Source organism: Haliotis cracherodii, unplaced genomic scaffold (genome assembly GCF_022045235.1).
Source record: "Haliotis cracherodii isolate W230 unplaced genomic scaffold, xgHalCrac1.p SCAF_10, whole genome shotgun sequence".
Lineage (NCBI taxonomy): Eukaryota > Metazoa > Mollusca > Gastropoda > Lepetellida > Haliotidae > Haliotis > Haliotis cracherodii.
The window spans coordinates 45,556,617-45,584,044 of NW_027266265.1; the positions used below are offsets into that span (position 1 = coordinate 45,556,617).

The window sequence follows — 27,428 nt, forward strand, 5'->3', positions numbered from 1 at the left end:
CTGAATTCTCTGTTTCAGACTGGCTCGCCGGTGCACAATCATAACCTTCTCTCAAACATAGCTGACATTCCTGACCATGTTCTTCCTACGGTTGTACTACCAGAGCAGTAGACCCGTGAAGATTCCGGGGTAGAATAGGTCTTCAGTAACCCATGCTTGCCGTAAAAGGTGATTATGCTTGTCGTAAAAGGCGACAAACGGGATCGGGTGGTCAGGCTCGCTGACTTGGTTGATGCATGTCATCGATCCAAATTGTGTGGATCGATGCTCATGATATCAATCACTGGATTGTCTAGTCCAGACTCGATTATTTACAGACCGCCGTCATATAGCTGGAATATTGCTGAGTGCGGCGTTAAACAAAAAAACAACAACCAACCAACCAGAGCAGTAACACCTCATCTGCAACCCCGTGTTTCTAATGCAGAGATCATCAGGATATATCCTTTTTTAGTAATGCAGTTCGAGATCATAGACAATACCTGACTTCTCTGACTCCCTTTTAGGGACAGTCGCCAGTGGCCAGCATGCATGTTGTAGCCAGGGAAAGGTGTACCTCCTCTCAGAGTGTTCGGATAAAGGGAAAGGAATGTCACTGTTTCATAAAATAGAGGCTATTATGGAAATCTTGTCTCTTTACAAGCATAGGTTGTTCGGACAGATTCTACACCTGTCTCCCACAGGGTTGATATTATGTCATTGTCATCATGGCTGTCGGTTGTATTGGCAGTCCAACGTGTCGCCCCTAATGTCAACGCCAGAAAATATCTAGTCTCGATCATCCGACGAAACCGATTCCACTGGGCATAAACGCAAAATAGCCGTGAAAATCAGTGACCACACCAGATGTGTCCTCCCTTCCGATATCCCCAGTCACTCACACACTTTAGATGTGAAGGTAAGTGGCACAGGAACCGATCCATGGCAGATGTAAGCTACCCATCGCCACGAAATGCAAATGTGACATATATGTACCCCATGAGAAATTGTACAAATAATTAACGATCTGTATTTCGCGCTATGCAAATGTGCAACACGAGTACTTCATGGGAAATTGTATCAACATTTCCCATCTATATTTTACCATAACAATGTTGTTCTTGTGCACGTGCAACGTGATCTCCACGTCAACAGCAAGTGTCTATTGTATTGATCGCATCAATGTTAAAGGATTCACACGCATCGATTTTTGTATGTCATCTCGGCGTCATCGACGTGAACTCCTCTACAACGCCGACGAACACGCGCAGAGACCGTTGGACACTGGACGACTCGGACATCACGAACGTTGCATTAACTGTCCTAAAGTTCAGATTGTGAGGATATATTGATCCAGTTATTCTTTTACGGATAGTGAGACAATGAGAAATACCACTGACTGACGAGTGATTAGCAGGATAATTTGATTCGGATGCATCTCTGAACAAACTCTAAGCAGCGAATTACAACATTCACGCGAATAGGAGGAAGAACCCAGGACAAAATACACCCGAACAATAGGTAGGTACATAACTTAATTATGTCACTTATCGTTTTTTATAAACTTGGTTAGCCTGAGCTATTTTTTATCCTTATGTTCGGCTTATCGTCATATTGTATTGTGAGTGGATGTTTTTATGCTACGTCAATCAACTGTCTCACACAAATACTAAACTTATGTGGCTCTCTTCTCATAATAAGTCTGAGCATTATTTAAGTATATTCAATATGTACACTGTGTAATATTAATGCATAAATGCATACATCATAAACACTTATTGTTGTGCAAATATATAATACATCGCTACATATGTAATATAAATGCTATGTTTTTGTGGTCGTTAATCAAAATAGATATATTAGATTCTTATAATCATAACCTGCTTGGTAAATAGTTCCGAAGTTTGTCACCATATTGAAATGTCTGATTAGAATTAATTAATACATTTAAGAAAATAATACAAACAACTTTCAATCTGAGATCACATGAACACGATATTTGATGAGACAACGTTATCTGATCAGGTCATCGATACACGAATGGCTTAGTAATGAATGTAAATTGTTAACTTCTCTATTTCCATAAAGGCGAAAAAAGTATGAATGAAATTGGATTTGATCAAAAGATTAAAAATACGACTATGATACCCGTATCAAATACAACCCCATGGGGGTCATCATTTCTTGTTTGTTTCATTTTTAGCCACCATCAAATATGGATGTACAAATGTATACCTTTCTTTTTACATGACACCGTTTAAAACGACAATGATCTATACATATATGCACAACACCTGCTATTCAAAACCTCTTTGATCAACTATATATTCAAATCTAAACACCAAACATTGGGATACACTTTCTTTTGACCGGCTGTTTATATATAGACAAAGTAGATACCAATATGAAAGCACCCACACAATAACTAAAAAATATTGCTCAGAAATGGGCTTGCTGATCATATTGATTGTCCATATGTGTGTGGCAATCCATTTATTATATTCAGTTTATTGATATGTTGGTCTTACAAGATATAGTTTCTACGGAGAAACATGTTGGTTTAAGTAAATCATGACTGACTGTTTAACTGTTTCAGATTGATCCGGCCTTTAGAGTATGGGGAACTCGGCGGGAGTCAAGTAAGTTATTGTTATTATCATAATCATTATAATTATTATCATTTACAGATTAAAATAGATAATGTAGCAAAGAGGGTTTTGGTGATCCTGGCACAGTCAGGCTGGTTAGGCTCATCATCAGCTCAGGGCCCTTGCCCGCTCTACACGCAGCCCAGACAGAAAATGGGACTTCTCCCAGGTCAAACCAAGTCAAACCCACCTAAAAACAAAAACAAAAACGTTTTCGGAGAATGTGAAGACTCCCCAACACTGCAGCCTTCTGCATTATCCAGATTGTCAGAAGGGCTGTATTCCTGGTAGCAAACCCGGGTACTCTCCCAATGTCAGTCAACAGATTGGGAGGTACCAAACCTAAGGCGACGAGAACAATGGGGAATCGGACAACTTGGTACTTGGGATGCAAGCGTGAAAATTCGAAAGCGAGTTCCGCACATTTGCCATGTTTTTTCCTGAATCCTGAAATGATTTCATTGGATTTATAAAAAAGGACAGGATCAGGTTTGTTGGCATGGATACGTCTGAGGCTGAAAACGGGCCTATATATAAAATAATATTGTATTTATTATTTTCCATGACACCTTCTACATATTCCGGGTCGTACCATGGATGGACCTCTGTGTCAAAGCAACAAGATAATAAAATGATCGAGCCACTCCATTATGTCGCTTAAAGTACAGTGTTTGCGCCAAAGCATCCACTGGCAATGTGTTATAGAGTCTCATTAAATTCTTTGCATAATCTACATTTCATGTTTATATTTTGATGAAATATTGGTTATAACTACTAAAACTGGAGGCATTAAGATCGCCTTATGAATGTTATGAAATGTTAGGGCAACTTTATGCAAATATAACTGGGTTTCACATGTCACATGCCACTCACGTATCAGATAAATGATTCATAAGGTCTTTTTTGTAAGTTCAGGAAATCACTTCATAAATGATTTGTAAATCAAAAGATGTTATTAATCTTATTCGTTCTACTTCTTGTCCAGTATACATCTCGTGAAACCGAAGATGAATTCGATGTATTGTTTGTGTGTGAACGATACTCAAGTTTAGGAATGAAATTCATCGCATATAGTGTCAATGTGGTTAAATATAAACAGTCAATGGTTAATTTTGATGTTATTGATAGTGTTCGTTCTGTTGCCATGATTCTACATCACTTGTTTCCTTTGTACAACAGTTAGCCTATCTATGTCTTACCCTCACGTGACTAGGCTTATATCATCAATCAATTCCACTTTAGACCATTAAGCCTCTTATACTGAATAAACATCTATCTATCGAGCTAGCTATTGCATTTTGAAACAAATATTCCAAAAGATTTTGTGTGAGAATGTCATCTATAAAAATGCAGCAGCCGAGGGGTACGCTATACAGTCGCATCTCGTCATGACGAAACCGGATAACTTGAAAAACAACAACAATTAAGCAGATACTTCCGTTTGGTTCCTGCTTATTTATTACCATTTGAAACCAGAAAACAAGACAAAAAAACACGTATTAAAGACACGTATTACATTACATCCCTTGGTCCCCAGCGCCGTTCCATATAAGCAAATATATCGTTTAACAAGATAGGATTTTTATGCAAACACGATAGTGGGAATGTCAGTTAAAAGCATCACATCAGCTGAGAACATTCACGGAGAAATATCTTTACCTCACTGGCACTAATTGGTTTCTCATCTTTATTTACAGAGAAAACATCTAATCAATAAAATAGGCACGATGTCAGAAACGCCATGGTCGATAGAAACGTAGGACACTTTGGGGTCAAAGTCCCGTATCCTCAACGTAACGAGAGTCGACCGTATTGCCCAATACTGTTTAAACGTGTAATCAAACATATTCATGTGTATACCTGTCAGTCAAAGAATGCATATATTACATATGTACTACATATGAACATCTGGTGGATGGGGGTTAAGTCGACTTGGCTTGACATTGGAATGTACTTGATTTACATCTATTTACAACTTGGAATCCTTACCTGGGAAATTATAACATTGGCTCGTCGGGTCTTATAATTACCTGATATTCATACGGGGTAAATTAAAACACTGGTACTTTGGGCCACGTTTACCTGTAATCCTTAAGGGGAAATTAAAACACCTTCAGCCACTTTACCTAAGCTATATGGGGAAATTTAAACACTAGTACTTTGGGCCATGTTTACCTGTAATGCTTACGAGGAAACTCAAATACTGGTACTTTGGACCATGTTTACCTGTAACCCTTACGGGGAAATTAAAACACTGGTACTTTAAGCCACGTTTACCTAAACTATATTTGGGAAATTAAAACACTGGTACTTTAAGCCACGTTTACCTAAACTATATGGGGAAAATTAAAACACTGGTACTTTAAGCCACGTTTACCTAAACTATATGGGGAAAATTAAAACATTGGTACTTTAAGCCACGTTTACCTAGAAACTATTATATCATTTGGGGAAATTTAAACACTGGCACCTTGGGTCATGTTTACCTGTAATCCTTATGGTTAAATTAAAACACTGGTACTTTAAGCCACGTTTACCTAAACAATATGGGAAAAATTAAAACACTCAGCCTGGTACTTTGGGCCATGTTGACCTGTAATCCTTACGGGGAAATAAAACAACACTGGCACTTTTGTCCATGTGAACCTAGAAACCATACGGGGAAAATTAAAACACTGGTACTCGGTCACTTTTGTCTGGAAACCTGACGGGGGTCATTAAAACACTGGTTCATTGGGCCGCTTTAACGGTGAAACCCTACGCGAGGGAAAGAATTCTACCATGTATCACTTTTACGTGGACTACCTACGGGGTTATTGTTGACTGTCTGGAATCGCTACGGTTAGTACTGCTACTGTGGATCGTATTCTTGATTGTACGCAAAATATTCCTCCATTCGAAACAACACGTGACTCCATAGAGATGTGCGACGATTTTATACCGTGTGCCTTCTTCAATGCGCACATACTCGAAGTTATCACATGCATGTGTTATTTTCAAAAATTACATTTATTTCTGTGATATATTAAGCTTTTTATCTGACGCGATCAAAAATTAAAGTCTATTCTTCAGAACATTGTAAGGCGCTGTTTCATATAAGTTCAAGGATTTCAATGTGCTCGGTAATGATCAATTTCCGTGTTCCTGTCAAGGAGGTCCTCATCTGTGAACGCGGATGCATTTTGGCTGTTTATTACAGTCGTGCAACACAACGCCATTTACGTGACATATTGCACATTGATGAACTGCACTGGTTCATCTCAATTCGATTTCAAAGAGATTTCAAAAGCACTTATTCTGGTTCCAGTCTGTGTTTGTTTACTCAACCTAAGTTAAGCTTCATAGCGAGATGCTCTTCAACGCTAGATGTAGTAAATACAGGCAGCCGTTCAACCATGATACACCTTGAGTTCATTCTGTATATCTAGTTGAATCCTCCTTCTTAACTTGACCGACCACTTGCTTCCACGTTAATACATGGGGGTGTATTTGGTGACGCAGAATGTGGCACTTTGTCCTCAGATATCCTTAGAAACACAACACAACTTCAGAGAGTATTGCTCATTGAATACATGATTCAAGCTTCAAAGCTTTAAATATCTTAACAAGTTGGAAATCAATAACGTCTTAGCTTTTTCCTTGTGAATTGAGAACAGGCGCTTCCCTTGGTAACATGTCAGAGAATATAGTCCTCCAAGCCATATCGATGTGCTTCTTATATCATCATCATCATCGTTGTCAATATCGTTGGAATAATCTTCATCACCCATGCTATTACTGTTATAGTTGAGTTGACGTTATTTTTGCGTTGAAATGACGTCATCATTACCATCAATGCTGTCGTTGTCGTTCCAATCGTTGAACTATGTCATAAACATAGCTGTAATTTTGTCACGGTAAACCTCATTTCACCTCACTTCTGGGCTATATTCATCGTGAATGTTCACGCATATCCCTCACTATACCGCGGTAACCATGCAGTTCGAACAGCCTGGATACGCAGAACTATTTGTTGCTACCCGGAAATATATATAATGCCTTCCAAGGATTAAACGAGCAACAGATTTCGATTGTTAACCTTCAGATCATTGATTTAAAACTGAACAAAACGTCATTCCACATTATTGATCAATATTGGAAAAATGGTACAGCATTCATAAAAGATACATGAAGACATATCACATTGACTTTTAATTTAAAACTGTTGTTTTTTTGGTGGAAAAGAACACGTATTGACAGAAAAAAACTGTTTCGGATTGGTTGCTTGCGGTAATTGTGATCCTTTGGCGGTGCATTCGGTTGAGACATTTGTTTATCTATCACAAATATGTCCCTGTTTCGATTCTTACATAGGCACAATGTTCCTCCCTCGGAGATTTCTGTATACGTTTTCTTCCCGCTCAATTGTATCCGGACACTTTACCCTGATTCTGTTCTCTCGATTGTACCCGGACACTTTACCCTGATTCTGTTCTCTCGATTGTACCCGGACACTTTACCCTGATTTTGTACTCTCGATTGTACCCGGACATTTACCCTGATTCTGTTCTCTCGATTGTACCTGGACACTTTACCCTGATTCTGTTCTCTCGATTGTACCCGGACACTTTACCATGACTCTGTTCTCTCGATTGTACCCGAATACGTTACCATGACTCTCCTTTCTCAATTGTACCCAAATACGTTACATTGACCCACATCTAAATTGTACCTGATACGTTACCTTTGACACCCCTCTCTCGGTTGTACCCGAATACGTTACCATGACTCACCTGTCTTGATTGTACCCGATACGGTACCTTTGACTCCCTTCTCTTGATTGTCCCGAATACGTTATCTTGACTCCCCTTTCTCGATTGTACCCGAATACGTTATCTTGTATCCCCTCTTTCAGAGCTGCCCGAATACGTTACCTTGACTACCCTCTTTCGGTTGCACCCGAATACGTTACCATGACTCTCATCTATCGATTGTAACCAATTACGTTATCTTATCTTCCCTCTTTTGGCAATCGAATACGTTACCCTTGCTCCCCATTCCCGATCATGACTATGCATTTTCCTCGTTTAGTATCCTGTTGAACCCCATCACATGTGGTGTCTGCATTCCCTCTGCACCCCATCTCCACCCTAAGAAGTAACTGAACCCTCGCTATATCCTGTGCTTGGAACTCCTCACTCCTGACCTCCTCACACCACGATGTCTGAATGCATGACCATGACACTTCTTTCCTAGGGGTTCCCCGGCGTCAGTGACGAAGGAGTCCGACGACAGTCTGGCAGAGGCGACGCATGAGTCTTTCTCCCGAAACAGTTTCACGTCCCCCGCAGTCTCCATAGACACCGACATGTGCAGGGGACCCAGGTGACCAACTTGACAGTCTTGTCAATATAGGAAAATAGTATTGGTGACTACTGCAGACCACAGTGTTATAGGCGTAATATTGCTGACTACCGCAGACCACCGTGTTGTAGATGTAATATTGATATGCAGTGCAGACCACCGTGTTATAGATGTAATATTGCTGACTGCTGCAGACTACCGTTTTATAGATGTAATATCGCTGACTGCTGCAGACTACCGTGTTATAGGTGTAACATTGCTGACTACCGCAGACCACAGTGTTATAGATGTAATATTGCTATGTAGTGCAGACCACCGTTTATAGAATGTAATATTGCTGACTACTGCAGACCACCGTGTTATAGATGTAATATTGCTATGCAGTGCAGACCACGGTGTTATAGGTGTAACATTGCTGACTTCTGCAGACCACCGTGTTATAGATGTAGTATTGCTATGCAGTGCAGACCACGGTGTTATAGGTGTAATATTGCCGGCTACCGCAGACTACCGTGTTATAGGTGTAACATTGCTGACTTCTGCAGACCACCGTGTTATAGATGTAGTATTGCTATGCAGTGCAGACCACGGTGTTATAGGTGTAATATTGCCGGCTACCGCAGACTACCGTGTTATAGGTGTAACATTGCTGACTTCTGCAGACCACCGTGTTATAGATGTAGTATTGCTATGCAGTGTAGACCACGGTGTTATAGGTGTAATATTGCCGGCTACTGCAGACTACCGTGTTATAGGTGTAACATTGCTGACTTCTGCAGACCACCGTGTTATAGATGTAGTATTGCCGGCTACCGCAGACCACCGTGTAACAGATGTAATATTGCTATGCAGTGCAGACCACGGTGTTATAGATGTAGTATTGCCGGCTACTGCAGACTACCGTGTTATAGGTGTAACATTGCTGACTTCTGCAGACCACCGTGTTATAGATGTAGTATTGCCGGCTACCGCAGACCACCGTGTAATAGATGTAATATTGCTATGCAGTGCAGACCACCGTCTTATATAATTATGTAATATTGCTATGCAGAGCAGACCACGGTGTTATAGATGTAGTATTGCCGGCTACTGCAGACTACCGTGTTATAGGTGTAACATTGCTGACTTCTGCAGACCACCGTGTTATAGATGTAGTATTGCCGGCTAACTGCAGACCACCATGTTATAGATGTAATATTGCTGTGCAGTGCAGACCACCGTGTTATAGATGTAATTTTGCTGACGACCGCAGACCACCGGGTTATAGATGTAATATTGCTCTCTATTACGTGAAGCCATATTATTAATTTGAAATTTTTGTCGGTGGTTATAGTGCTGACTGGAGCATCCACGACCGCTTCACGAGACGCTTCCCCTGGTACACTCATGAGAGGGCGTGGCCGCCAGCATGGGACAGAGATGCAGAATATGGCTACTCGTCTGACTATCACAGGATCGGGCTGCTATTTGAAGGTAGCGATGAATATTTTTTTATCCGTTTAATTTAATTTCTTCCAGAGTGTATGTGCACGAACTGTCTGCTAAGGTCATCCTGTAGTTCAAACGAATTTCTGCGACACCACGATTGTATAGAGGGCGTTGGTCATCTCGACTTGGAATTGCATTGGGAGAAATCCATATTGAAACTGGATTCACTAATTTCACAAGTATACATGACTATCATACAACACAATCTGTCGACAGTTGTGATCGTTCCATATTTTTAACCCAAAACATTTTAATCGTGTTTGGTGAATAACGTATTGGCATAGATATGTCTGTAAAAGTAACCTTGAAAGTGCGTTTCCACAACTGAAGGTACGTTGTTCGTCCGACACCTATTGTCAGTTCTTTTGACCCTTGTTGTGTATACCTCGTAAGCGCTATCAGAGTCATGTAAATTTCAGAGTTTGTGTTTTCTGACTGAAACAATATGTCAAACACATGTCATGTTGATGTGGATGTACTGATGAATATTGTAAATCTACCCTTATATCAAAATGCCTACATTATGTGTAAATATTTCTTTAAATTATTTTAGGCAATTATTGCAGGCAGCATTGTTATATTAGGCCATTCTTTGGAATGTCTCACCAGCCGCTCTCTTATTATTTACCAAAGAAAATGTTTATTTTTTTCGAAATATACATTGTTTTTTAGACAAAATAAAAAATCCTCCTGTCCACTGTAAAAATGTCCTAAACATAAATCATCGCTTTGTTGTGGTCTTGCCTGCGTTAGGCTTTGATGGCAATGTTTTCCCTTCAGAAGAAACAATGATGGAGGTTGACCCGCTACTGTTGGAGGAGCGCCTCCACGTCACTGGGGTCAACCTGCACATCAAGGAGAATACAGAGGCCCACCACACCAACATGTACCAGTGTACGGGGGACCAGCGGAGACATCCCACCAGGATGAAGCCAGAACTGGTTATCCGTAGAGGACAGGAGTTTCTCATGACCGTGCTCTTTGACCGACCCTGTGACCCTAAGCAGTCAGACCTCACCTTAACCTTTAATCTCGGTAGGAGCAGATCCTTTGACAATCAATGTTAGTTTTTGAAATCTAAATGAAATGCAATATTTCAGCCATATAGTTGATTTGCGCCAGAGGGACCACAATCCGTGGGCTCGTGGTAGAGCGTCCGCCAGGAGAGCGGAAGGTCCGGGGTTCGATTCCCGGCGGCATCATACCAAAAGACCTTAAATATGGTAGTTGTTTGGTACCTGCCTGGTGCTCGGCATTCAGGGACTAAAACAAAGACCTGTGGGCTCGGAGTCAGAATATCGTGTCTGAGTGAGGTATTCATGTTAAACTGCGGCATGGTATCTCAGTTGGCTAGCAAAATAAAACGGTATTAGTCCGCACAACTACAAGCAGCCACACACGTATATGCACGTCACTACATAATTGAATTAATATTGAATGCGACGTGGAACCCAATTTCACCATGTTGTAATTTCCACTGTCAACTAGTTGTCAGTGTTTAGAGTAAACATGTGAAGATATCAAACAGGTCGACAGTTATTCGCTAATTCACTTACATTTCGTTGTGAGGGGTACCACCGATGGGGTAGGATACACTCTCCTTTTCGTAAACACCTGGTATCGCTGGTATCTTAAACACATGTTTATGATGAAGTCGGTATCGCACAATAGACTCTGACCTCACCTGTGCGTAAATAAAGTGAAATACAGCGAATCTCGTTAATACGGAAATCTCGCTAACCGGACGATTTATCGGCATTAGTCTGTACCAGTACAAGCAGCAACACACACACACACGCTCTCTCTCTCTCTCTCTCTCTCACACACACACACATACACACACACACACACACACACACACACACACACACACGTGCATGCACGTCGCTATATAAGTGAAATAATATTGAACGCGACGTTAAAACCCCATTTCGCCTCACATAGAGAACATAAGCATAACATTCCCCAAATCTGCTTTGATGTGACGGTCACAGTTCTGTAAACATCTTATTTAGCAAAGATTTAATAATACACCTCTTGTAGCAATATATATATCCAGCCATATCCCGGCAAGTGACCGACGGTGAGGGACTAGTGATGGGGTATGGTATGGTGGTAGGTTGAACAAAAGATCTAACGGATATATATTTTTATTCTATCTCAACCAAAATATCCAGTAAATCCAAGACACCCACACAAAAAGACCCTTAATAATACGTGATCGGTCTCCAAGGGACACCAAAACCAGGTGTACCCAAGGGGCATTGAACCCAAACGGCTAGCCCATCGCCCCTCCACATTGTTGTAAGTGTGAGTGAGTGAATGAGTTTTATAGCCGCTTTGAATTACATTTCAGTTACTTCCAGGTAATCCCACTGAATCAGGTAGTAAACGTTTATTACGATATGGTGAGTGAGTGAGTTGGGTTTAACACCGTTTTTAACAGTATTCCAGTTATATCGCGGCGTGTCAGCTTAATGTGGGAAAGCCCGAAGTGATGCGGGTCTTAGCCGTTTGCCACTTTGGTGAAACCCACGAGCACGGGTATGGTGCTGACAAACCTAGAAACATAATCGGGGCCGGATTCGAACCCACGATCGTAGGCTTCTGGCCCAAGGGACGCAACTCTGCATAGCGAATCGCGGCGCCTTAGTCGACTTGGCCACCCGTGCCCCCTATTACGATATGGAAACCAACGAGCACGAGTGTGACTCTAAGAAATCAAAGATCATAATCTGGGCGAATTATCCATTTGAAACCATTATTATTAGATTCTGTTAAGGCGAAGGGTCACCCCTCAACACAGCAATGCCTTAGACGGCTTTCTCGTCCGTCTCCCAATCATATTACTAAGTCGTATATAGCGACAGATGGGTTTAAACACAGTAACGTCAGACGCACAGTTCGAGTTAACCGGAATTTGTATTTGCTTCTCTCGAAGGTGGGGGGCATTGGTGGCCCAGTCGTCTAAGGCGCCGCGATTGGCTGTTCAGAGTTGCGTCCCTTGGGCACGCCAGAAACCTATGATTGTGGATTCGAATCCCGGTTCGCTCCAACTAGGTTTGTCAGCACCATACCCGTGCTCGTGGGTTTCACCGAAGTGGTAAAAATCTGAGACCTGCATCACTTTGGGCTTTCCTCCCACACGCCGTGATATAACTGTAATACTGTTAAAAGCGGCGTTAAACCCAACTCACTCACTCACTCTCTCGAAGGTGAAAACTACAAGCCCCACACGAAGCTAAGCGCCACAACGAAGGTGGAGGTTGGGGCCAACGCTTCCTACAGCCGCACCAAGTGGGGGGCAACCTGTGTGGGTCAGGACGCCACCTCTCTCACCCTGGCGATATTCGTCCCCGCCCATACACCTGTCGGGGAGTGGGAGTTCAGTATCACGGCTGTCGTCGAGGCGAAGGAGGACTGTGAGGTCATCTGGCAGTACACCCACAATGAAGACGTCGCCATAATCTTCAACCCTTGGTGCAGAGGTGAGGTGATAAATGTTTCAGCTGTTAACTGACGTCAAAGCCCTCGATCGATATCAGAATAAAGGAATTCATGTTGTGTCAAAGAATCGAACTGGCGCAGTTGAATGCAATTTAATGTAATCACAATAAATGTCGCCTTGTGCTAATGGTGACGGTGACAGGTTAAGTGGTATTCCTTTATTGTTTTTTAGTGTATTCAAATGTTACCTAAACAGAATATGGTTGCCAACCTGACTGATTGTAACAAAGACCCCTTAATGGAGAAACGTTGATGAATATTTACACATCAATGCCAGCGATTGTGACTTTGTACTCTGGTGGTGAATTATTGAGAAAGATAAAGAATCTTAAAAAAACACAATGCGCGGATGAAAATCCAATAACACTTTATGAGTTGGGTGTTGGACATATAGCTGACAGTATTAACATGAAAGTCATCGTTATTAATTTACCAACAGTATGCTAATATATATTGACAATACAAAAAAATGTAACAATCGTTCTGCTTTTAGGGCAATTTGTTGCCTGTGGTAACCTTGACATCAATGGCCGAACTTCCCTCTCGAGTCTTATTTGGAGCACATGCAACAATAACATAATGATTCCATTTTAGTTATACAAAAGATTAAGTATGGCGTATTTTCATGTCGCTTTATTACCAGGAAACAATTTCAAATACTAGAATCTAAGTCCGCAAATTGATACATCATTCACTAGTAACCCAAAGAATAAGAGGATGATATTGCTAATTCCCCGATGGTGAACATTGTCGTGTACTGTTTCAGAGGACGTGGTATATCTGGACGACGAGGACTGGAGGAAGGAGGCGGTCCTGAACGACTCCGGACCCCAGTACTCCGGAAGCGTCTCCAGGATGGCGGCATCATCCTGGTTCTATGGCCAGGTGAACTAATAGCTAATCAAACAATATTGACACATTTTTCTATAAGCATAGCTTCTTATGATCGTAATATTAAAAGGTTGAATTAGTTGGGATTACCTATATCTGGATTACCAACATTATCACAGTTGATGGCAGGAAATAAGATGGCTTTTGATTCAGTTTGATATTAACTGCCGGGCAAAAGAAACGACACATGTCAGAGGGGTACTCAAAGTACGTGATCTAGACTACCAGTTGTCGGACTTTCATTTTTGTGGAAACCTCGGTGGCTGAGTGGGTTAGATCGCTGACTTTGTGTGCTGGCGATTAGGTGCCTCACTCTGGCAAGTGTGGGTTCGAATCCCGGACGGGACTCAACCTAAAAAAAGTAGGAGAATCTGTACTTTACTAAGAAAGTGTTATCCCAAATATAACATTTGTTATAAAAGAAATGAAGTTGACTCTTGACTCTTGCAAAATGAAAGGTAAACGTTTTGAGTGCTTTAACAAATACCACGAAACAGTTTATGAAACTCATGCCAAGAACAGTAACATGGGACATATCGGACACTGTGGACACGGGAAGTTATCTGTTTTGTCCCCGCTAGTTCGAGGACGGCATCCTGGAGGTGGCCCTCCATCTGGTCAGGAGGGCATTCGGCTTCGAGGCGACACCCGCCATGGGGAGTGCGGCCAGGGTGGTCAAGACTCTCACACAAATCGTGAGTCTTACAGTCTTCTTGTATGCACTGCACTTTGTATAATAATAACAACAACAACAATTACAATAACAACAACAATAATAATAGGGGCAGGTGGTGACTTAGGAACCTGTTTATATTAGAAGATTTCAGGGCGATTCTTTTATACCTTTGCTTTTCTGTTTGTAACTAAATCCTTTTTGCTTAGCAAAGAGGAAGGTTATCATCCTGGATCTCCTCGGCACAGATCCCCAACACCCCTTACTCACATCCTTTATATGGATGACCTTGAGCTTATTGCCAGCGGAAGATCCATATTAAGAAAACAGATCCATACTGTCGAGTCCTTTTCTAATGATTTCGGTATGTCCTTTGGACTCGACAAATGCAACATGCTTCATGTGAAACGTGGCCATGTAGAAGAGGGATTAGTCAGTTTACTGGGAGGAGGAGGTATTGACCATCTCGTGGAAGGTCAGACCTATACGTACCTAGGGATGTAGATTAGGGTGAAACTCCAGAATGCCCATATCAAGGAAAAACGTCGGGCAGAGTACAACTGTAGGCTTAAGAAAATCTTGAGTTCTGAGCTAAATGCTCGCAATAAAGTTAAAGCAAATACTTATGCTGTACCCGTCCCTTCATATTCTTTTGGTGTTGTTGATTGGACGAAACAAGAAATTCAGAGTACTGACACCCATGCACGTAGAATCTTGTCAGACGATAGATCCTATCACCCTCGCTCTGCCCTCTATCGCCTATATTTACCAATCATTATGGGAGGACGTGGTTTGATTAACGTGGAGGCTCTTCATGATGGAATTGTTTTGTGCACTTTTGCGCACATTTATTTGTCTGATGATCCTCTTGTGAATCATGTCAAGACTCATGATGAAAACAAGGCATTCAACAGTTTACTTAAACGAGCCAAAGGTGTGAGACATAATCTCAATGTCAGTGTTGATTTTGTTGATGGTTTTGTACTGCTGGACGGTACAGAAATGAGTCTCAACCAAGTGAAGTGCCATATCAAATCGGCCCAGACTCCGTTTTTCAAGGGGAGGCTATCTGAACGACCACTGCATCGAGTTTTTGTGCAATGTGTTGAGAAGATCAACCCTGCAGAGTCCTTCGCTTGGATGAAGTCGACTGTCCTGAAAAGGGAAAAAGAAGGCTTTCTGTTTGCTACTCAGGACCAGTCACTTCCCACTCGAAACCGTCAATGTGTGATTTTGCATCAAAATGCAAATATGAAATGTAGATTATGCAATGAATTTAATGAGACTGTCCAACACATTGTCAATGGATGCCCCGCTTTGGAACAAACACGGTATCATTGAAATGTCACCCTTGCATGCCAAGTACCAAGGTGCCCGACTCCTCATTGTTCTCGGTGCCTTAGGTTTGGCACCTCCCAATCTGTTGACTGACACTGGGAGAGTAACCGGGTTTGTTACCAGGAATACAGCCCTTCTGACAATCTGGGTTATGCAAAAGGTTGAGTGTTGGGGAGTCTTCACATTCTCCGAAAAGTTCTGGGTGAGTTTGAGCAGCGCATCCTGGGAGAAGTCCCATTCGCTGTCTGGGCTGCGTGTAAAATGGGGCAAGGGCCCTGAGCTGATGATGAGCCCAACCAGCATGACTGTGCCAGGATCCCCCAAACCCTCTTTGGTGCATTTTTATTTTTATTTTAATCTGTACATATAATAATGCAAACATCACCAAAACCCTTTTCGCTGCAATCTGTCACAATAATAATAACAATAACAGGCAAAAGAAGGAGATTTAACATCACAGGGGTCGATCAGAAACCGCATGCCATATTTACCCCGATCAATTGATTAGTTTGCATTCATATTGTATTCTCAGCTCCCTGGGGAATATACAGCATATGTCCCGTCTCAGTCCATTCTTTAGAGATCCGTGCAAGAAGTGTATGCACTACAGTTTGCATATCTCATGTGCGCATGTATCATGAGTTTCGAGAAGTCCGGTGATAGATTTGATTTAAAAGAAAAGTTACGTCGCGTCAACATTAGCAACATGGGAGTCAGATGAATGGATTTGAAAATGCCACGATCTCATTATAAATGAATCACTCATTCAAATTAGCGACAACTTGACGGATCTGCATGCTTTGATCAATCAGAAGAATTCAATACACATTGAATCTATGGCGATGGGGAATGCCATGGAGACTGTTATGTTCCGCTGAACTCAGTAAACTATTTATAACGAACTGACGGATATAACGAACTGTTTTTTGGCCCGTCCATTTGCTGGTTATATGCTATATATATTTTTATAACGAACTACGGTTATAACGAACTAATATTTGAGGTCCATTTGAGATCGTATTAACCGTATTTTACTGTATTGAGTCCACTTGAGTTCGTTATAACCGTATTTTACTGTTTTGAGGAACTCATGACGTCCTCTGAATCCTGCCTTGTTAATCCTAGTCCGTACATACACTACCTGATCTCTTAGAAACCTGAAGCACGTTGAACAAATCAATGTTATTTTATGAAGGAGGCATTTGTTTAAGTGGTACCGAACACATCACGTGTTTCTGTGTTAAAGTGTAATGAACATGACCTCCAGGTAAACGCCCCCGACGACGACGGCGTGATGGTGGGCAACTGGAGCGGCGAGTACGAGGGAGGGACGCGCCCCACCAAGTGGAACGGCAGCGTCAAGATACTTCGTCAGTACATGGACACGGCTAAACCTGTCAAGTACGGCCAGTGCTGGGTCTTTGCTGGTGTTCTGATAACAGGTGAGTGTGTGAGTGAGTGAGTGAGTGAGTGAATGAGTGAGTGAGTGAGTGAGTGAGTGAGTGGGCGAGTGAGTGAGTGAGTGAGCGAGCGAGCGAGTGAGTGAGAGCCTAATGTGCACTTCTGAGCCCTGAACGCAGCTATAAAAACTAAAGTTCTGGACCTGCCTTTGTTATCCACCTGTGGTTATTTCGAGACAAGCTATCACTGAAATGATAAAACACCAATTGGTGCCAGTACAAAGATTCCATTGGTTACGTTTTTACCTATTCAGTGTGCCGGGCCCTTGGTATCCCGTGTCGGGGCGTTACCAGCTACAACACCGCACACAACATGGACATGACGAGCCTCGCCGTCGACTACATCCAGATGAAAAACGAAAGTGGAGACTGGTGTGAAATCTCAGATGATTCCGTCTGGTGGGTGATGATGGCGCTGTCCTTGACCTCCATAGAGGTCAGGAGAACACTTTATTACCAAATGTCCTTCATTTGAAGGACCAGAGATGATAGCGACCTTGGTGGCCTACACAATCTGCATAATTTCAGCAATAGGGAAAACCTTTCAAAAGTATTACCAGAAAGGTTTTTAGGACGAGCATGATACGTCAACCCGTCCGTGCTGTTGTCTTTAAAGATTTTCAGGAAGGTTCGCGTTTCATCTAATAATTGAACATTAAATTTTCACTCAAGCTAAATGTTTTAGTGGATGCACATACCGTGCATAAACAAGGTCATCATGGACACGGACTGGCTCATAGATTTTCTTTTGAACTTTTCAAATTCAGTTTTATATAGTTTTGTCTCATATCAGTACGTAATGTCCGAAGTAAAACCCTTTCACGAGACGGAAAGAAAAAGTTCTAAATCATATGACGATAATTTTAGAGCAATATTTCCAAGTTTGCCGTAATTCATGAAACCCTTATTCTGTATGTTTTTGTACTCCAACATGTTTGGAATTATGGGCATTGAAACTTGAAACTGATAAGCCCTACAACTCAATTTAAAGTTGTTCAGATTTCAATACTGAGTGTCCTGTGTCATAGATTTGGCCGGACCCGTGAAGATCCGGGGTAGAATAGGTTTACAGCAACCCATGCTTGCCGTCATAGGCGACGGACGGGATCGGCTCGCTGACTTGGTTGATGCATGTCATCGTATCGCAATTGCGTGGATCGATGCTCATGATGTCAATCACAGGATTGTCTGGTCCAGACTCGATTATTTACAGACCGCCGTCATATAGCTGGAAAATTGTTGAGTGCGGCGTTAAACAACAAACAAAACACAGATTTAGCCGAATTAGAAACTGTGTTGATCATATATTTGGCAACCGCAATGAGTGAGTGAGTTGTGTTTTACGCCGCTTTGAACAGTATTTCAGTCACTGTGTCACCTTAATGTTGGCGTGACGATCATAATCAGTACGGGTCTGGTATTCATACCCACAAGCTTGGGATCAAGGCACCTTTAAGTTAGATGTGCCGCGCCTCAGGCCAATTGCCATCCCGTGTTCTGGACATTGCCATGGCAACACAAGTTAAGAAAGATGATGAAATGTTCAGCTGGCGCGTTAATATTCAGAATAATAGTTGTGTTTATATGAGTTCAAGTTTACCAAGTGAGGTGGACATTAAAGTACTCATCCCACATTCACTCATCCATTTTGTGTTCGCTAGTACTGACTTCCCCCGCTATTTGCCTATCTGCAGGTCCTATCATGTGTGGGGTGAGGTTTGGATGAGGCGGCCTGATCTGGACCCACGGGGAGAGTACGATGGGTGGCAAGTGGTCGACCCTACCCCTCAGGAACGTAGTAATGGTAAGTTTGTGTGTGTGTGTGTTGTTGTTTTTTTGGAGGGTGTGGGTGGGGGGGGGGGGGGGGGTTGGGGGGCGCTCAGGAATGATGTCGAGCCCACATATGAGACGACCCCTCCGGAGAGCAGTCATGGTAGATTTTGAGAGGACATTCACGAGTGTTTAGGCATTTTAGTTTAGCATTTGGAGGAGTATGGGAGGATTTGTATGGCGTCCTGTCGAACCCTCCTTATTTTGAAGGTTGCTCAATGTTTAGATTAATCAATATAAATCAGTATAGGATACACATAAAAATCATTGCTTTTAAGCCGAGGAGCAACAGAAACTACACATCTCAGTATGACTGTATCATGTGTTTGATATTCAATTGAAAATATTTTAGCTATATCATCTAAATAAACATGGACTGTACTGGCGCTCAGTCAGCACTCGAAGAATACTTCTGCATCGTTTTATTTTGAAAATATAATTTGATTTAAAACTTTAAAAAATTAAAACAAATTCGTATAATAATACACAGGTGCTGATGTTTTCCATCCTTCACATGCACCTCTATACATATGTGTGTATATTTGCATACTTGTCACGTGAACACGTTTTCTCATGCGTGTATATTTACACCACGAACAATTTTGCATCATGTCTGGAGCAGGTGCAAATGCAAAATTACACAAGTGCAAATTTGCACTTTATGTATTATGTTGTCATGTGGACGTTATATGCCAACGCCAGAGGGTGGTCTTATTATTATATCTGTAGATTTGGCAACACAAAACAAATTGGCAATAGTGCTCTTGACGCTATCCGGTATACAGCAATACCAACTTTTAAGCGGACATTCAGAGCTGGGCGGACAGTGTTTTCTTTGGGTTTCAAAGTGTCAAAAGGTTGTGAACAAACTCACGGTGCTTCATGCGAAGATTTCTGTAAGACAACATTTCCATGTTGAAAGTCGTGAACAGACTGATGGATATGTGTGCCTTACACCATTAACATACCTTATTTACACACCTTAGTTGATTGTCACTTATTGAAGTTGAAGTTACTTACACACAGGTATATGTAGTTAGGCATGTGCAAAAATGTTGTCGAGTGAACGGGGTACTATCTGTTCAGTCACCCACCCACATCAGAAGGGTATCGTTCAATAAACACAATGGCAAGTAAATTCTTATATGTTTGAAAATCTATAAAGATTCTTTTTTCGGCACACATTTACAACATTTTAAACATGGTAGAGGTCATGTGGTTGCAAATTCGTTTCTTACCCCAGTCTATATTTTTACACAACAATACACAGACACAGATTATTCTTAACAATTTGTTGCAGGAATGAGTGACGGTTAAATAGACAACAGTTCTTTCCATTTTTCAGTTACACAATGAACTCGGGAACCTTCTTTTGCCCTTCAGTATATACGTTTTAATATGATTTTACGGTGATAAAAGAGAAATCGGTTTGTTTGTCATTTAAAATATTTTATGCGTTTATTCAAAATATCCAAAAGACAAACTAAAAACGTCAATATTATTTAAAGTATTTTATAATTATCCCTTTGAATCTCTCAGTAAGTTAGATTTGGAATGTTTACTGAAAACTTCATGGTATAAACAACCCCTTTTGCATTATGTTCAAATACCCCAAATCTTGCTTTTCGCCGCTTCAGGTATTTACACGTGCGGGCCGTGTCCTGTGAGAGCCGTGAAAGAGGGCGACGTTCGTGTAGACGATGACGTCGGCTTCATATTTGCGGAGGTGAACGCTGACAGAGTGCAGTGGAGAGAGAATCAGCTGACTGGGACGCTGGTGGAGTGTGGACGCAGCAAGAACTTGTAAGTGAGATCGATATTTTAAACCTGAAACATACATTTCAAGTGCCCATTAAACACATAGTCAAACACTGGGTACATTGTGTAAACAGACGCTCTCTTGTCCCCGGTGCGCGGGCTTTGAGTAGAAACGAGTATCGCTGTTTTGAGAGCTTCTGTTGCCTAAGTGGAAATGGGGAGTATATCTAGCCATTATTGAGACTGTTTAGATATTTGTTTAAGTGTACAATATTTTTAGTTTATCAACACATCCTTCAAATTCTTGTTCCCAGGCCGTGGGGTCGAATTCCAAATGATTAATATTCATGTAGAACAAACATCAGTGGCAAGGAACGATTTCCCGTTAATTAACTCTGATTGGAGAAAATAGACGTAGTGTACCTGTGAATGGATGTAGTGTATCTGTGAATGGATGTAGTGCACTTGTGAATGTATGTAGTTTACCTGTGAATGTATCTAGTGTATCTGTGGATGGATGTAGTATACCTGTGAATGTATGAGGTGTATCTGTGAATGGATGTAGTGTACCTGTGAATGTATGTAGTGTACCTGTGAATGTATGTAGTGCACTTGTGAATGTATGTAGTTTACCTGTGAATGTATGTTGTGTATCTGTGAATGGATGTAGTATACCTGTGAATGTATGAGGTGTATCTGTGAATGGATGTAGTGTACCTGTGAATGTATGTAGTGTATCTGTGAATGTATTTAGTGTATCTGTGAATGGATGTAGTGCACTTGTGAAGGGATGTAGTGTACCTGTGAATGTATGTAGTGTATCTGTGAATGTATGTAGTGTACCTGTGAATGTATGTAGTTTACCTGTATATGGACGTAGTGTATCTGTAATGGATGTAGTGTACCTGTGAATGGATGTAGTGTATCTGTGAATGGATGTAATGTACCTGTGAATGGATGTAGTGTACCTGTGAATGGATGCAGTGTACCTGTGAATGGATGTAGTGTATCTGTGAATGGATGTAGTGTATCTCTGAATGGATGTAGTGTACCTGTGAATGTATGTAGTGTACCTGTGAATGGATGTGATCTACCTGTGAATGGATGTAGTGTATTTGTGAATGTATGTAGTTTACCTGTGAATGAAAGTAGAGATTTCCCTCTTCCAAAATGGTACCGTCAGTATATGAATTTGGGGACCCCGCCGGTGCGAAGGACTGAATGGATTTTCTGTGTCTGTGAATGGATGTAGTGTGTCTGAGAATGAATGTAGTGTTTCTGTGAATTGATGAAGTTGCTGCTGTGAACAGTTGTAGTGTATTTGTTACTGGATGCAGTCTATGACTGGTTGTAGTGTAAAATGGAAACATTTTACATGTATGTGTTATTTAGAATATATGCGTAAACACATTCCGATTATATAACATTTAATGCCCCTCTTTGGGGCGGTCGGGTTGCTTAGTGGTTAAAGCGTTCGCTCGTCACGCCGAAGACCCGGGTTCGATTCCCGACATGGGTACAATGTGTGAAGCCCATTTCTGGTGTCCCCCGCCGTTATATTGCTGGAATATTGCTAAAAACGGCGTAAAACCAAACTCCCTCACTCAGTCACTATTGCCCCCTTTGACACATGCTTGCCCTCCTTGTTTCAGCGCTGGGAAGGAGATCATCACCCATCGGCCCACAGGGCGACCGTACCGCGGGGCCTCCATGAGAAGCTATGGTGGCCCCCAGAAGCTTGAGAGATGCGATATTACCCACACCTATAAATATGAAGAAGGTAGCTAGACGTTATCCAAGGCATCCTCATCAAGACATTATCCTTTTAGAACCCATATCGTCGTAGCCGAAGTGATATCACCACCTACATCCCACCTGTCTCTTATGAAATAATAACAACAATGATAAGAATAATATGGTACCTCCCAATCTGTTGACTGACATTGGGAGAGTACACGGATTTGCTGTTGGGGAGTCTTTACATTCTCCGACAAATTCTGGATGGGTTTGACTAGGTCGCGTTTCCTGGGAGAAGACCCATTCGCTGTCTGGGTTGCGTGTAGATGGGGTAGGGTCCCTGGGCTGATGATGAACATAACCAGCCTGACTGTCCCAGGATTACCCAAACCGTCTTTGCTGCATTTTATCTTTTAATCTGTAACTACTACTACTACTACTACTACTACTACTACTACTACTACTACTACTACTACTGTAGTAACTGGTGCTATTAACACTACGTCTGTTTTGAAAGGGTCGAAAAAGGAGGAGGTTGTTCTTCAGAAGATGGAAAGGGACTTCCAGAGACTCAGCGGTGTTAACAACAGCGACATCTACAATACCGACTACATTACCAAGGGAACAGATGTAAGGTTTATTTTCGGATATTTTCTTGTCTACAAATAAGTGTAAGTAGATTGGTCGAGGGCAATGTCGTAGCTCGGGTTGCCAGTTGTGATGGAGTGACAGCAGCAAATATGTATGTTGTGCATAATTCCGGTTGCACATCTTTGTTATAGACTAAAATCTAGTCTCTGAAATGAACATATCGTACATAAAAACAGTTGTTCAGTTATCTTAATAAAAATATAATAAAAAGGAGCCCAGTGACTCTCTTCATACTGCAGTGATCTAGACTTGCCAAATATTATAGACTTGCATGGGCTGTATTTGATATATATTTGTATCAGGGTCTGTAAGGCAGACTAATCTTTGTTAATATGGTATTTGCATATGGTAACATCATCTTCGAATGTTTGTGCTTGTGTCATGTCCATACCTAAAAACAAGTTGAATTACTGTTTGATTTGGCATTGATAGAATACTCCTCTTACAATAAAAATTAGAATATTTTACAATATGTGCCAGTATCGGTAGAATATATACCTCTGTTATTCTTTATTTCATATTTTCCAGGACATCCAAATTGAAATCGAAGATATCGGGGACGTCTTTGTTGGTCGCGATTTTCAATTTTCGGTACACGTTAAGAATACCGGAAGTCATATGCGATCTGTCAAAAGATTGGTGCTGAAAGTCTTGTACAAGACCTACTTTGGTGCCATCACTGGACAGGCTCAAGGAAAAGAGTTTGAATCTTTTCAGGTCACACCCGGCCAAAGTGAGTCCTCGATAGTTTCTGCTGTAACATTTGAAAGTATCTATATGTGTTACAGTTACAGTGCCAAACGTGATTTTGATCATACCAATCTATCATAAAACACACACACGAGTCATTATTATACACTATTATGTTACACGTCAAAGCCAGAGAAAAATAGGTCTCGACCTTCGCAGAAACAGAATCCGTTTGGCACACACGCAAAGTCATTATCAATGCTTAATGGTGACTTATATTCGATTCAAAATACCGAATGCACTACCACCTGCCGTTTGATATGTATAACTCTGAGTAGACTACATGTGCCTGAACTCTGCCTAGGTGAGACATTCATCATGAAAATGGACTCCACTGTATCCTGGATACGTGAAAAGGACGACATCCACTTCCACATCCAGGCTGTGGCTGAGGTCGACGACGACGACGAAAACCCTGTCTCAGAACAGACGTCATTCCTTCTGCGACAGCCCAATATTCGACTCCTGGTTCGTTGCTTACCCCATTAATTAATTACGAATGTAACTTACCTTTAACTCGTAGATATTTTAAGTTTAAATAGCGAGATTTGGGGTGCATCGTATTTTCGTTTCAGTAACAAAATGGGACGACTTTGTGTGTGTGTTTATTTGTTTAAAGCCGCAAACAGAAATCATTGCAGCTATATGACGGCTGTCTGTATATAATCGGGTCAGGACCAGACAATCCAGTCATTGACATTAGGAGCATCGATCCACGCAATTGGGATACGATGACATGCATCAACCAAGTCAGCGATCCTGACCAGCCGATCCCGTTAGTCGCCTCTTACGACAAGCATGGCTTGGTGTAAACCTATTCTAACCCGGATCTTCGCGGGTAGACTACTTTGTGGATGACATTTCGCTCTTAAGACATCGAAACAGATTCATTTCATACATATATCTTCTCATCCCGACTCCTCGCATATCAGGGTCCCACTTCCTGTCACGTGGATGATGACCTAGATGTAACTGTGACCTTCACCAATCCACTTCCGGTGACTCTTACAAACTGCCAGGTGGATATTGAAGGCAGTCTAAGTTGTGAGCATACTACCCAGGACACCTTCGCTATACCGTAAGTGCCACATCCTCTTTATACCGCGTAATATATACCTCATATTATTTCCAAGAAACATTAAACAGGTAGTTATATTAGCGATATACATGATATATAGTAACGATAAATACAAACTCGATATTTCGTAGGGTGACAGTATTATCATCGTTGACCAGAATATGGTGTCGTAGCTTTGTCTTCTGATAAAATTTATCTCCACAGAACACTGTAAGTATCCCTTATTGCCTTACAGAGATATCCCCTCGGGGTCTACGTGGAAATCGGTGCTCCACATGAAGCCTCATCCCTACCCTCGGAGGATGCAGATGCGTGATTTCAGCATCGGCCTGGAGTCTACACAACTGAGGAACATCATCGGCTACTACGCCGTGACTATCACCGAATAACAATGAACGACGACAAGGCCATGTTTGTTTGACGTCTGAAGTCCATGGCATAATACTTGACCCTGACACCATTATAATTGTACAAGGGCGCACGAGTGACCATGATGAACACACCACACACCCTAGTTACCAGTGAATATTCCTATATTTCTGGTGTATATACTCACCGCCAAAAGAAAACACGAACCATAGACACATATACAGGGGTATGTAAGCTAAGAAGAGATTTTTCCAATGTGTGCCAATTAATCACAGAACTAACATTCAGTCAAGTATTACCACAGTGTCTTTATTCTTATCACGATATGCTGCACGTTATTTCCAAGCTTTACACGCTAGTTCTGCACGAGACATCTCGTGTCATGGATCTATGACGTCACATGTGATGCGTTCAATAGCGTCGTTTCACGCAACATAATGGTATGTTCGTTTGTGCATGGGACCAATCTGATATTTCTTAAACATGACTACTTGTTCATATGTTTACCAACATGTTTGGTATTCTTTTGGCGGTGAGTGTATAACGTTATTGCGTTACTGTGATATATAAATATCTGTACATTGCGTTACTGTTAGATTTGAGTTGAGTAAGGACTGAACTATTCCATTGCAAGGTGAAAAGTTACGCCACCATATATGAGAAGCATGTGCTTCAGACACCTGGAAGAAACGTCAGTTCATTTTCACAATGACACTTTAGGACAAGAAGACTGCATTTATGGACACCCGTGTTCATCCACGGCTTTGAATAGGTGTAATATACCTCATCCGCAGTGTTATCCTCTCAATAGAGGTAATCCTCTTCATGTACATCAGACACCCGGAAGACCGCCTCCGTGGTCAAGTGGTAGAGCGTCCGCCCGGAGAGCGGAAGGTCCGGGGTTCGATCCCCAGCCGCGTCATACCAAAAGAAGTTAAAAGATGGTACTTGTAACCCTGTCTGGCGCTCGGCATTAAGGGGCTTAAACAAGGACTGTTCGGCCTGGAGTCAGTATACTGTGTCTGAGTGGGGTATTCATGTTTAATTGCGGCATGGTATCTCAGTGAGCTAGCACTATTAATCGGCATCAGTCCAGGCTAGTATAAGCAGCCACACACACACACACGTGCATGCACGTCGCTATATAAGTGCAATTATCTTGGATGCGATGTTAAACCCAATTTCACCTCAGACACCCGGAAGTAATTGACTTCAGTTCTTTGTTTTGACACCCTAGGACTAAAACACTGCCTTTTTGGACACCCCGTGTTCATCGTGAGAAGATGTACTATACATCGTCGCGGAGATAATCCTCTTCTTCAGCCAAAACATATTTTTGCACAAGGACAAAGTGGGATATTATTACACAGGTCGAGGTAATTGTTAATTATCTGCATATAATCTGTATATACCTATATCCTTTACAGCAGGGGTAGTTCTATGAAATATTGACTCGTGTCGAGTCCTTTATTCGCTTCACATGAATACATCTGCTTGATCTATATCTGCACATGATCACAGCTTGATCAAGATACCAACACTGTTCAGAACAGTCCGACCGAACGCATTCATGCATAACATGCTGTTATTATTGTCAAGCAAATCGTTTCCACTGGTAGTCATTGTATGAATTCCATTGACAGCACAACCATCACGGGAGACATGCGGGCTTAATGTCTTTCGGTTGATTTGTTGAAATCTAAAACGCCATAGTCATGTTGCGAAACCGGTTCATGCACAGATACGTGGTGGAGCTGTTTGTGACATAACAACGGTGTATCGCGTGGTGTAAGGACAGCTTGTGTGGATCTAGTGGTTACTTACTGGTAGCCAGTGATACCACTATCTCATATCCAGAGGTACCACTACAACATATCTAGTGATACAACTACCCCATATCATGAGGTACAACTATCCCATATCTACAG

At 41.7% G+C, this 27,428-nt stretch overlaps 1 protein-coding gene across 1 annotated transcript; it reads left to right on the forward strand.

Annotated features, from left to right (window-relative positions):
* Nucleotides 1-2,595: 2,595 nt before the first annotated feature.
* On the forward strand, nucleotides 2,596-25,520 carry LOC139454431 (annulin-like). Its single transcript, XM_071236132.1, has 17 exons — nucleotides 2,596-2,618; nucleotides 7,863-7,991; nucleotides 9,304-9,443; nucleotides 10,239-10,493; nucleotides 12,674-12,946; nucleotides 13,732-13,850; nucleotides 14,438-14,551; nucleotides 17,135-17,309; nucleotides 17,582-17,726; nucleotides 19,022-19,131; nucleotides 20,795-20,960; nucleotides 22,568-22,695; nucleotides 23,170-23,282; nucleotides 23,832-24,036; nucleotides 24,358-24,521; nucleotides 24,986-25,131; nucleotides 25,367-25,520. Exons 1-17 carry the CDS (start codon nucleotides 2,596-2,598, stop codon nucleotides 25,518-25,520), a joined length of 2,559 nt encoding a protein of 852 aa, XP_071092233.1.
* Nucleotides 25,521-27,428: the final 1,908 nt, after the last annotated feature.

Bases quoted from the DNA above. Each gene is read 5' to 3' on its own strand.
- LOC139454431 (XM_071236132.1), top strand. From the start codon at position 2,596: ATGGGGAACTCGGCGGGAGTCAA. The intron at 9,444-10,238 runs GTAGCGATGAAT...TTTTCCCTTCAG, and splicing joins GATCGGGCTGCTATTTGAAG to AAGAAACAATGATGGAGGTT. The intron at 13,851-14,437 runs GTGAACTAATAG...TGTCCCCGCTAG, and splicing joins CATCCTGGTTCTATGGCCAG to TTCGAGGACGGCATCCTGGA.